A 12,445-nucleotide genomic window follows, 5' to 3' on the forward strand; every position below is an offset into this window, starting at 1 on the left:
AGAGTCTATGAGCAGGAGGAGGTACAGGGAAGCATACTGAATGTCAAAGGGGCATCCAGGTGCTCTTCCAAATAGTACAAACTCCAGCAACAAAGGTTCCAAAGAGGTTTGCATCTTTGGATTTGGTGAAATGCACGCTTCATCCAATGATGTCACCGACAAATATGATGAAATTTGTTGGTCCCAATACTGACACATGAGATATCTGCATTGGAAGTCATTCTTAGGAAAAAAATGAGATTAAAGTGGATGCATGACTAAGCATACTCAATGCAAGTTTGTGTTAACTATTGCTCAGCAAAACCAGTGCCATCAGCCCACTTCCAGAACTACTGAAGAATAATCTGTTTCTCCACAGGCTTTAGTAGGAGGGTGTCTTTAATGGGAAAGATAAACACAGAGGCCCAGGATAGTATGCAGCAGAAGTTTAATTAGCTGAAAGTAGTAAAAGTTTTCCTGGGATTGGAGACCCCAGTGAGAGAGGTACCACAGAATGATGAGAGTCTGAGCTATATAGCCAGTTATTCACCTGCCCACTGCACAGAAGGAGAAAGGCCAGTAGCTTATTCCTAGCTCAGACTAGACCTATCTCTTTCCCATTGCAAGGGTGCTATATATCAACAAACCCACAGAAAACAAGACTCCAAAGCTTTGGCCCCAGTCCTCTACCAACTTCTGGGACCATGGGGGAACTTTGTTGGGAGCAGTTGCCAAGAGTTTTAGGAGGAGATGCATCCCCTGCCACAGTTGAGATTACTGAATCTGGAGAAACCAAAGCAAGAGAGTCCAAAGCCTCCAGAAGAGATGAGTCCATCCTCAGAGCTGAGGATGCTGCCAACAGCAGCAGAGGAGGAGGGCCAGTATGGCCAGCATGGTGTGGGCACTGTTCATAGCAGGGCCTGTCTTGTGTCTGGTGAGGTACCTGTTGAAATAGAGGGCCATGCCAAGGAAGGTGAGAGTGAGGAACATCCTGCCATCCCAGCAGGAGAAAGCCAAGGCACTGTGCTGGTAGGGGATGTGGAGGCTGTGTAAGGAATCCCATTGTCTTCTTCTTCCCTTTGGCTCCATTGACCCCGCCAAGAACAACCAGGCACAGGAAACACCTCATGCAAGATCCAGCAACACTTGATGCTACACAACAGCTCACCTCTTCCCTCTACCAGGGCAAGCTATAATTCCAAGACTGTTCATAGGCTTTCATATGTGCAGAGAAATCTTCGGGGAGAAGTGGTTGGTGAAAGGGCTTCAGACTTGCCTCGTACACAGGGAGATGAACAATGAATGACACAATATGGAACAGTGAATGAAAGAATATGGAAATGGACCCACTTCCAATCCAACACCACACCAGGCCTACAGTCACTCCACACAAGAAGTAATTTCCCAGGAGAATCATCTCAAATACAAACTATGCTTCCAAGTGGCACAGGTTTGTTTGATTTTTGATTCTGTCAAGCCTGTCATTTCTTTTTCTTATTTCTGACCTTCCCAGTTTGGCCGCAACGACTCATTCCAAGTTTCAGAATGAGAAGTGCAAGGAGTTTCCTTGCAGAAGCAAGTCAGTATGGGTAGAAGACATTTCCCAAGTGCTGTAGGGGTTCTGTGATGCAGGCAGGGGACATTTGCCTGGGGAAATGTCATGACCTAAATCGTAACCACCTTTGCCATCTTTGCCACTCTGGCACCATCCCAGTCCCAGAGTCACTCTACATTGACATTAGTTTTGCTGCACACCTCAGCTCCAAATTATCCTTCCTAATGGCACAGTGTCATCGTTGTGGGGTTTTCAATTTTTTTCTGTTTTTCATCACTTCTGCCATTTTGTTTCCTCATTTCTAACATGCCATCTGGCTATGCTATTTTCTTTCTAGTGATGTTATGAGAAACCCAGGAAGTACACATCACAGTCCTACCAGTATCAACACAAAAAGTACCCTCAAGTATTGGGATGGCTGCATTAAAGCAAGAAACAGGGAAGGGCGTAGTGGGCTATAGGGTAATATCTGTTGACTTCTTTTGTAGGAAGAAGCCAAGCTCCTCAAAACACTGCAAATCTGGAGCAAGGAAATCTGCTCTAGGTAGAGCAGGATCAGACATGGAAATGATTAAAAAAACTCAACTAATACAATTTCTTCACTGTGGGGGTGATGAGACACTGCAACAAGTTGCCCAGTGAGGTTGTGGATTCCCCCTCCATGGGTAAATTCAAGGCCAGGCTGGGTGGGTCTTTCAGCAACCTTGTCTAGAGGGAGATGTCTTTGCCTATAGCAGGGGGTTGGAACTAGATAATCTGAAAAGTCCCTTCCTACCCAAACCTTTCTATGATTCTATGATCATTCACTGGATTTTGGATGACAACATTATCCTTTCCAAAAACTACTCAAGGTATGGATTGTCAGATGAACTCAAGATTGCAACAAAATGGGATGAGGTCTGATAAACAGGCAAATTTCCCCCTAGAAGGGGAAACCTTTGGTGAACATGTATGAACACAGCAGCACACCTGCCTGTGCAAGTGATAAGCAGCCTCTGGCGGAGCGAGATGGAAGTCAGTCAGGGAAAGAGAAGAACAAGTCTTGTTCATGAGCACAGGAGATTATTGCATGTAGATTGGAACTGCAGTAGCTATGTATCTTCAAAGAAAGTATCTATGTATCTATGTATATAAAGAAAGAAAGTAGCTATGTATCTTCAAAGGAAGCTGCTAAGGCAGGTCTTGCATTTCCCAGATGTGTTTCATTCATGCAGGGTTTTTTCCCAGCACTTAGGACACATGATCTGCCCATGCAAGGCCAGTACATATTCATTCCATTTTTGCACCTCTGACTTGGAACATGAAAGGAGCACCTGACTCTCAAAGAGCAGGTCAAAAATAACAAAATAAAATGGCACAAATGTTCTGAAAGCAGAACACAACCTGCATAACTATGAAACATAATCTGCATTTCAGGTAAGAGTTTTGGAAAATCACTGCCTTCATAGAATTATTTTGGGCTCAGGACATTTTTAAAGCAGGCCAATCTGATCACAGTCTTATCCATTTCCGTAATTCAATCTCTCTCGGGAAGAGGTGTATCTGAAGAATGTTCTCTTCTTGGTTTTTCAGCACATCCTTCATCCTTGATCTTCCTTTGAGTACTGAGGTACGTGCTAACATTGGGAGAGAGAAGGGGGTACTAGGTGTGTCATGGAGAGATCCTGGCACTTTCTGAAATTTCTCCTGAGCTATGACGAAAGAGGAAAAATGGTTGGGCCTAACAAATATTGTTAGGGATAACTGGGATGAGAGTGAAGGAGAACACCTGTGGATAGATTTACAAAGTCTAGTAAAATTTACAAAATCTAGTCTTCCCAGCTAGTAAGCGTCTTCATAGTCTCAAGCAGGGATAGAATGCTGCTCTTCACTAAGCCCAGTGCTCCTCCCAGTGCTCTCTCCCAACAGTTGCCCCTCCAAATGCAAGGCAGGTCCTACTAAAACAAGTGCCTGCCATGCTAGTCATGTCAGCCCTGCAGCCCAACCACTCGGGCCAACAGCTGCAACAAGCCCTCTGTCAGGTAGAGCCAGGACTCCATTGTCTTACATCTAACTCTCTCTGGTGGTTAATGTTCTGGAAAGGTATTTCTATGCTTATTTGGCAGTGCCCACACTCTGTAACAGTCTCTGGGGATAGTAACGACCTCACACCATCATCTGTTCTGTGGAAAGAGAACACTACTTTTCTGATCCCTAACATTAACTCTAAAGTCCCATGGAATAAGGTCAGACCTCTTGAATTGATGGCTGTGTAGGTTTTCTTTACTCTGCCTTGCTCCTCCTCCTCTCAGGGATGGAATTTACTGGTACGAGCGATGCTCAGGCCTGCAGAAAGCACGCACAGTTGAGGAGGACACATGCCAAAATTGTGGCTTGTAGGCAATGCAAAATTAGATTGTAAACTACCATGCACATGGAGAGTCTCTTCAGGAAGCTTGCAGTGGAATAAAGATATTATCTAGCACTTTTTCACCACAACACAACTCTGTGTCATTCCTTCCCTCTCAAAGGCTCTTCGATGAAGAGTGAGGAGAGAAATGGTTCTCAGCAGAGGTTCTGGAAGGTGCTTCTGAAAGGTTTTCTGAATAAATAGTGAGAAATCTCACCTGTCTGTATTTTCACCACTGCTTTTTATCAAGTTTCTCAGAGCCATGAACAGTCAAATTGGCTGTACACTTAGGAGACAAATTAAGGCTGCATTAAAGTATCCAGTGCAGTTCAGTGACTGCTATCCACTTTGCTGTTCACGCTATTTCTTTCTTTCCAATAAGCTTAGCAAGTAAGGAACCCTTTCCCAGAACCAGCATTTAGGAACACCTCTCTCCCACCCTCCACTGGGCAGCCTTTGTAAAGGAAAGGATAACACAGAGGTTCAGAATGAAATGCGTTAGATATTTAATGAGTGGAAATTTGGAAACAAGCTCAGTGCAAGGGGAGCCCCAGGTGCCAGAAGCAACAGGGGCAGATGAGAATCCGCACAACATGGCCATGGCAGCCATGCCTCCAGGTGTCCACCTGCCCTTTGTACACACAGCACGGGGCCAGTTGGTCCTTCTAAGGCCGACTGAGTGGGACTCGCAGTGCAGGAAAGATGATGGTGAGCAGGAAGGACACAGGGAAAAAAAAACAAATAAAAAAAAAGATAGAATAGGGGAAAACAACTCATGGAACATGTTTTCTGAGATGAGGTTGGCCCCAGTGCTCTCTCTCAGGTCTGCTTCAAACTTCACAGACTCTGGAGGTGTTTCTCCGGGACCATGGCAACATGATCTAGCAGGGGTAGCACCGCCTGCCACAGAGGCGGCTGCCTAAGCCAGAGAGGCCGAAGCCTCCAGAGGAGATGGGCACGCCCTCAGAGCTGAGGATGCTGCCAACGGCAGCGGAGGTGGAGGATCCCACGGCGGTGTTCTGCGGGAAGGAGCTGAGGATGGGTCCGGGCAGGGTCACCACCACAGGAGAGGGTTGGATGTAGACGTTGGAGTCCTGGCACTGCCTGACGCAGGGCTCGTTGCAGCTGTTGGCCAGCGGAGTGGGGCCGCAGGGCCGGCACTGCAGGCGGGGCAGGCACTGGTCGTAGCAGGACATGTCTGCTGTCTGGAGGGGCACCTGTTGGGACAGAGGGTTGGGAGATCAGAAGTAAGTGAGGAGCAGCCTTCCATCCCAGCAGGAGAGAGCCAAGGCACAGTGCTGACTAGGGATATGCTGGATGTGTCAGGAAGCCCGCGTTCTTCTCCTTCCATTTCACTCCAGTATTCCTGCCAAGAGGGACCAGGCACAGCTATGTCCTTGACTAGTCCATAGCTCAGGAGACAGCCCATGTAATGTCCAGCATCATGCCACACTGTCTGCCCCCTTCTCTCTCTCAACTACCTGCTTCCCCAAGATCCAGCCTAGGATAAAGGCACATGTATGTGCAGACAAACCCAAGAGAAGGAGATGATGGTTGAAGTGCTTCAGACTCACCTTGTTCCCAGGGAGATGAAGGCAAGAGGAGTGGATGACTGAGAGATAGGTGACAGGCCTTCTTTTATACTGCTTGTGCACTGCCCCAGGCCCACAGTCACTGGTACACAGGCAGTAATTTTTCAAGAGACTCACCTCAAATGCAAATTATCCTTTCTAATGATGCAGGATGAGGTGTCAGTTTCCGTCAACACTGTCATTTCACTTCCTTGTTTCTGACCTTCCCAATTGGTCCACAGAGGCACCTTTCAAGTTCCAGGATGAAAGGCACAAGGAGTTTCCTTTCAGAAATACGTCAATGCGGGTAGCAGACATATTCTGCGCTTCAGGCATAGCTTGTTTGTCTTGGGAATTGTCAGGACCTTATTGGTAACCACCTTTGCAGCAAGGCAGGCATATCCTCATGTCCGTGTGTCCCACTTCTGAATACCCTGGGCCATTGCCTGTGGACTCATTTTCATAGAATCACAGAATCATAGAATCACCAAGATTGGAAAAGACCCACAGGATCACCCAGTCCTATCACCCACCTATCACCAATAGTTCTCACTAAACCTTGTCCCTCAACACAACACCCAAATGTTCCTTGAACACCTCCACGGTCAGTGACTCCACCACCTCCCTGGGAAGCCCGTCCCACTGCCTGACCACCCTTTCAGAGAAGTAGTATTTCCTAACATCTAGCCTGAACCTTCCCTGGCGCAGTCTGAACCCATTCCCTCTAGTCCTATCACCAGTTACACAAGAGAAGAGGTCGACCCATAGCTCACTACCACCTCCCTTCAGGTAGCTATAAAGGGCAATGAGATCTCCTCCGAGACTCCTCTTTGCCAGACTGAACAATCCCAGCTTTTTCAGCTACTCCTCATAAGCCTGTGCTCCAGACCCCTCGCCAGCTTTGTTGTCCTTCTTTGAACACACTCCAGGGCCTCAGTGTCTTTCTTGCAGAGAGTCACATAACTGGACACAGTATTCAAGATGCGGCCTCACCAGTGCTGAGTACAGGGGGACAATTATTTCCCTTTTCCATCTCCCTCAAGGTTTGTCTCTCAGACTACTCCATAAGTCTCTGTTCATTCCCTGAAAAGTCAGGTGGGGTGTTCTGCTGCTTGCAAGCATCTTCACCCACATCTTATTGTTCTGCAAAGACATTTCTATACTTATTTGTCATTGTCCACTCTTGTAACAGTCTCCAAGGACAGTAACAATCTCATACCATCAGCTGTTTTGTGGAAGGGGAATATTGCCTGGTGCAAGTGATGCTCAGGCCTGAAGAAAGCACACACAGCTGGGAGGAACCATGCCTGAAGTGTGGTTCGTGGCCAACACAAAATTAGACTGTAAAATACCATGCACAGGCAGAGTCTCCTCAGGAAACTTGCAGTGGAATAAAGATATTATCCAGCACCTTTACACCACAAGACAACTCCCTGTATGTTAGTTGGGCAGCCTGTTCTATTCATGCAGGAAGGATGCACTACATCTTTGATTGAGTCTGGGAGAAATTTGTGAACCTACGCCCTTCTTGATCACTTCCATTTTATGATCATCCCCAGTCACCTGACGGTTCTGGGACCCACCAGCCCTTGTTCATTTGTGGGGAGCTTTCTTGCCTCTTCAGCTGAGCTGTATTTTTTCTCCAGACTAAGGAGCACTCATTCAGCCCATACTTCCACAGCTTCACTATGATCATCTCATGGAGGACAATGTCAAAAGCATTGTTGAAGTCCAGCAAGAATGTATACAGTCCTCTTCCCACATCCTTCGGGATTGTTATTTCATTGTGATGAATCATTTTCATGGATCCATGACTCTTCCATAGTGAATCCATGCTGAGTGCAATGCTCTAGATATTTTCATTCTTCACAAGCATAGAAATGGTTTCCAGGGTTTAGCTTTTTCAAGGATGCACTGTTCCATCTCCTACCAAGAAACTGACCGGAAGCCCCTGTTACTCTAGCTCCCTGCTTCCATTTTCTTGGTCTTCTTAAACAGGAGTAACATGCACATTCCCCCAGTTTTGGAGCACTTCTCACAGTCACCACTCTTGATCAAGAGTGGACAGCTCCTTCAGCACTCATGGCTGCATATCTTGCGTTCCAGTCGTGTTGCCTAGACTTCACAGTTGGCCTCTCAGTTTTCGGGGACTATCTCTCTCTGTTTTGTCCCATTTATTAGCCTCAATCATACTGTATTATATTGTGTCATCTTGTATTCCGATATCATATTTAGTAAAATAAGTTTTCTCCTTAGATTGCCACTTCTGTTCTCTTTTCCCATTCCCCTTTTGCTTTCCCTTTTGTGTCGGGGGCCCTATGGGGTGGCTGCCCCCTGTCATGGGCACAGGTAGATCTAGGTAACCCGTGACAGAAAGAAACAAAGAAGACAATCAGGACCTCAACATTTTTGCTGTCCCAAGTAACCAGGTCTCTTGTTCACTTCAGGAGAACTCCCACATACATCCTTATTTTCCAGTTATCATTGAGATCCATGTATAAGCCCTTTGTGTTGCCTTTGACGTGCTTTGACAGACTGAATTCTCTCAGGCCTTCAGCTTTCTTCATTTGATTCCTGGCTGCACAAACACTATTGCTGCATTCCTCTCACGTTACCTGTCCACGCTTCCATCCTCCAGAGGCTTCCTATTACTGTGCTTGAGTTTGGCCAACAGCATTTTCTTCCTCCTTTTCTGTTCATTTTGGTGCTGTTGTCTTGGTGTAATCCTTAGGTCTCTCATACCAACACTTGAAAGAGGTCAGCCTGACAGAACTGGCATTTCAGAAATGAGGAACTGAAATGGATGAACAGAGGGAAACAGAACCACAATCTGCACCACTGACCAGCATAATTTGCATCTGAGGTGAGTCTCTAGGGAAACTGCTGCTCACATGGAGTGACTGTTAGCCTGGAGCGATGCCCATGCAGTATAAAAGTGGGTCCATCTGCTCTCTCCCTCATCCACACCTCTTGCCTCCATCACCCCAGGATCACGGTGAGTCTGAAGCCCTTTCATCACTCTGTCCTCCTCCAGGAATTCTCTCTATTTAGAAGTGCCTTCATCTTCTGTTGGGTCTTGGGAAAGCAACTAGTGAGGGGAGAGGGAAGAGGGCAGCAGGTGTGGTGTCAACAGATGCTAGGTCTTGCCTGAGGTGTCTTCTGAACTATGGGCTAGACAGCACCTGTGACCACGGTGCCTGGCCACTCTTGGAGGGGCCAGATGCAAGAAGACAACAGGATTCCTTACACAGACTCCATATCTCCAGCCAGCACTGAGCCTTGCTGGAAGGCAGGCTGATTCTTACTATACCCTCCTTTTGCTCCGCCCTTTCTCCCAGCAGGTGCCCCTCCAGACACCAGACATGTCCTGCCTCGACCAGTGCCTGCCCCGCCTGCAGTGCCGGCCCTGCGGCCCAACCCCGCTGGCCAACAGCTGCAACGAGTCCTGCGTCAGGCAGTGCCAGGACTCCAACGTCTACATCCAGCCCTCTTCCGTCGTGGTGACCCTGCCCGGACCCATCCTCAGCTCCTTCCCGCAGAACACCGCCGTGGGATCCTCCACCTCCGCTGCCGTTGGCAGCATCCTCAGCTCTGAGGGCGTGCCCATCTCCTCTGGAGGCTTCGGCCTCTCCGGCTTCGGCAGCCGCCTCTGCGGCAGGCGGTGCTACCCCTGCTAAAGCTGCTGGCCGTGGTCCTGGGGGAAGATTCCCAGAGACTGAGAAGGTGGTAATATCCCGGGAACAGAGCATTAGTATCTTGTTTCCCGAGGGACAAGCAATGTCAGCATCTGTTTCAAAAAGGACCTAGCGGTCCTTCTCTCTCCGTGGAAGGGGCAGATGGACAACTGTCAGCATGTTTCGCATGCCACACAGTGCAGACTGTCATCTGTCCCTGCTGCTTCCTCCACCAGGACCTCCCCTCAGAGTGACCTCGTTTCCTACTTTTCCCTCATTAAAGATTTATTGCATTCCAGCCTGTGCCTCTGCGTTGTCCTTCCCCATGGGACACTCCAGACAACAAGTGCCTGGAGGAAAGGTGTTGCTCTATGGATTTCAGCAGGTGTCTTAGCACGTTGGAACACTACGCCTTTCCTGAAGGTTGCAACACTGCTGGCGGATCCCTTGGGAAATCACTGTCGCTCACTCGTGAGGGGGTTGCCCATGAGTCCTGTAGCATCCCTGGCCTTCAGAACTACCTTTTTGCTTCTCTGTCCTGACATGCTCCCTCGGCCTTGATGTACACCATGCAGAGGGTGTTCACTGTTGGCCCTGGCTGAAGAGCCAGAGCTGCAGGGGAACCTGGGAGTGCAGCAGCTCCACAAGCTTGCAGAAGGAGACAGCAGGAGAGAGGGCAGAGCAGGAGAAGCAATTCCCTCTGCTCTGGACACAGTGGTGCTGGGCAGAAAATGGTCTCAGTAGGAGGAGTCTGTGGCCTGGGCAGTATTGGGACAGGCTGAGATAGAGACATTTTTCTTCACCACGGCCCATATGATGTTGTGTTATAAAGGCGTAGTTAAACAGTAGAGCTAACACCATGAAGTTTTAGCACAGCATGAAGGCCTTTTCTGTTTCCCATCCTGCACCCAAACAGAGCAGAGTAAGGGTCAGAAAGAGACTTAGAGGACATACTTCACAGATGCTGTATGAACAACCTATTCCAGTGTCTCATCACCCCCCTGACTAAAGATTTTCCTCCTTATATCTAATCTAAAGCTTCACTTTTCTACTTTTTTTTTTTTTTTTTTTTTTTTTTTAAGTAAAAATTCCCTACAGTCTCATTACTTTTGTACCGCAAAAAAAATCAGTATCTTTCCTGTTTATTAGCGCTTCTAAAGTGCTGGGAAGTTGCAATGCCATCTTCCTGTAGACTTCTCTTCTACATACTGATCAACCGCAGCTGCCTCATCCTTTATTTGTAGGAGAGGTGCTCCTCGTAAGGGAAATAGAAAATAACCTCTACCTGCCTTTACTTCTGTGTGGCCAATTATTTATTATTATTTTTTTAATTCACAAATATTTTGTTTTACTTGTTTGCTTTTATTTTCCTTTAATTGAACAGTCCTTATCATAATAATGGTCAAGCTGGGAAGGGGAGTGAGAGAAGAGAGTTGTAGTGTTTAGCTTGCCATCGTACTTTGAAGCTATGCAATTGCTACTCACATCAATTGATGTGAGATTAGCTTTGTCCAGGCAAAAAAGCCCTGTTCTTATATCTCACTGCAGATCTGGCTTAAGCTTGCTTTTCATGTGACCTCCCATTCTGGTTTTTGTTAATGAGGTAAAATGCAGGAAGATTAATTCTTCTACCTTTCCGGTGAGAAGGGAAAAGGAAGGAGAGTGAGGAGGAACATATTCAGGGTAGAGGTTGAGAGAAAGCCTTGCGTGTGTGTGAGGAGGTGACCGGGCTTTGAAGGAGAGAAGTATTTCACAGACAATGCTTGGCACGTTGATGCTAAATCCCAAAGAGTGAGGTACTTCTTGTATCAATAAGGGATACTTCCCTAGCAACATCCTTGTTCCACAAGAGCAATTAGCCAGTACACATCAAGCTGGTAACATAGCTCTGATGCCTCTGACAATCTGGCAATAGTTACTCCTGAATAATGCTCAGTTTAGCAGATGCCTCACTGCAGCTTACCTCCTCTGTGCAAACACATTGGCAGCTATTATTTAGTGTTCCCTCATCTTCTAAACCAGCCACTCCGAGATCTGTAAATGAGACTGCATTACAGTTACAAGGCACCAAGTGTACGCATTATTTAATGTTCCCAAGAAACTGTGTGCCTCTTCAAGGATGTAGGCAGGTAGGCAATTATGGAAAGGAATGGATCCAGGGATCACTAGGCTTCTAGATGCAATGGGAGCATGATGTGTGGCAAAGGCCAGTCCTAGCTATTAGGCAATGTTCCTCAAAACTCTGCCCAGTCTTCTTTATACTGATATACCACTTGCTTCTCAGCTCAGGCTGTTTGAATCATTTTGAGAATTCATGTCCTGCTACTTCCATCTCTGCCTGGGCATCCTAGCAAAAACTATGAGCAGAGGAGGGAAGGAAGAGCCTATGGGCAGGAGGAGGTACAGGGAAGCATACTGAATGTCAAAGGGGCATCCAGGAGCTCTCCCAGATAGTACAAACTCCAGAAACAAAGGTTCCAAAGAGGTTTGCATCTTTGGATTTGGTGAAATGCACGCTTCATCCAATGATGTCACCGACAAATAAGATGAAATTTATTGGTTCCAATACTGACACATGAGATATCTGCATTGGAAGTCATTTTTAGAAAAAAAATGAGATTAAAGTGGATGCATGACTAAGCATACTCAATGCAAGTTTGTGTTAACTATTGCTCAGCAAAACCAGTGCCATCAGCCCACTTCCAGAACTACTGAAGAATAATCTGTTTCTCCACAGGCTTTAGTAGGAGAGTGTCTTTAATGGGAAACATAAACACAGAGGCCCAGGATAGTATGCAGCAGAAGTTTAATTAGCTGAATGTAGTAAAAGTTTCCCTGGGATTGGAGACCCCAGTGAGAGAGGCACCACAGAATGATGAGAGTCTGAGCTATATAGCCAGCTATTCACCTGCCCACTGCACAGAAGGAGAAAGGCCAGTAGCTTATTCCTAGCTCAGACTAGACCTATCTCTTTCCCATTGCAAGGGGTTCTATGTATCAACAAACCCACAGAAAACAAGACTCCAAAGCTTTGACCCCAGTCTTCTACCAACTTCAGGGACCATGGGGGAACTTTGTTGGGGGCAGTTGCCAAGAGTTTTAGGAGGGGAGGCATCCCCTGCCACAGGTGAGTCTACTGAATGTGGAGAAACCAAAGCAAGAGAGTCCAAAGCCTCCAGAAGAGATGGTGTCATAGGTTACCCTAAAATCTACCGGCACCCATGACAGGGGTCTTCAGGGCCGCTATCCCAAAAGGAAAAGAAAACAGGGAAAAAGA

The 12,445-nt window shown here is 47.0% G+C and overlaps 2 protein-coding genes across 2 annotated transcripts; one reads left to right on the top strand and one right to left on the bottom strand.

The window, feature by feature from the left end:
* Positions 1–4,804: 4,804 nt before the first annotated feature.
* Positions 4,805–7,298, bottom strand: LOC140262508 (uncharacterized). The gene is given in 4 exon segments (XM_072356896.1): positions 4,805–5,140; positions 5,498–5,556; positions 5,559–5,597; positions 7,058–7,298. Coding segments are annotated over 4 exon segments (675 nt in total).
* A 1,558-nt stretch (positions 7,299–8,856) lies between these two features.
* On the top strand, positions 8,857–9,171 carry LOC140262378 (feather keratin 3-like). Its single transcript, XM_072356687.1, has one exon. It carries the CDS (start codon positions 8,857–8,859, stop codon positions 9,169–9,171), a length of 315 nt encoding a protein of 104 aa, XP_072212788.1.
* Positions 9,172–12,445: the final 3,274 nt, after the last annotated feature.

This window comes from Excalfactoria chinensis, chromosome 24 (genome assembly GCF_039878825.1).
Source record: "Excalfactoria chinensis isolate bCotChi1 chromosome 24, bCotChi1.hap2, whole genome shotgun sequence".
Classification (NCBI taxonomy): domain Eukaryota; kingdom Metazoa; phylum Chordata; class Aves; order Galliformes; family Phasianidae; genus Excalfactoria; species Excalfactoria chinensis.

What these genes read in the sequence shown, in the direction of transcription:
- LOC140262378 (XM_072356687.1), top strand. Translation starts at nt 8,857, where the DNA reads ATGTCCTGCCTCGACCAGTGCCTGCCCCGCCTGCAGTGCCGGCCCTGC.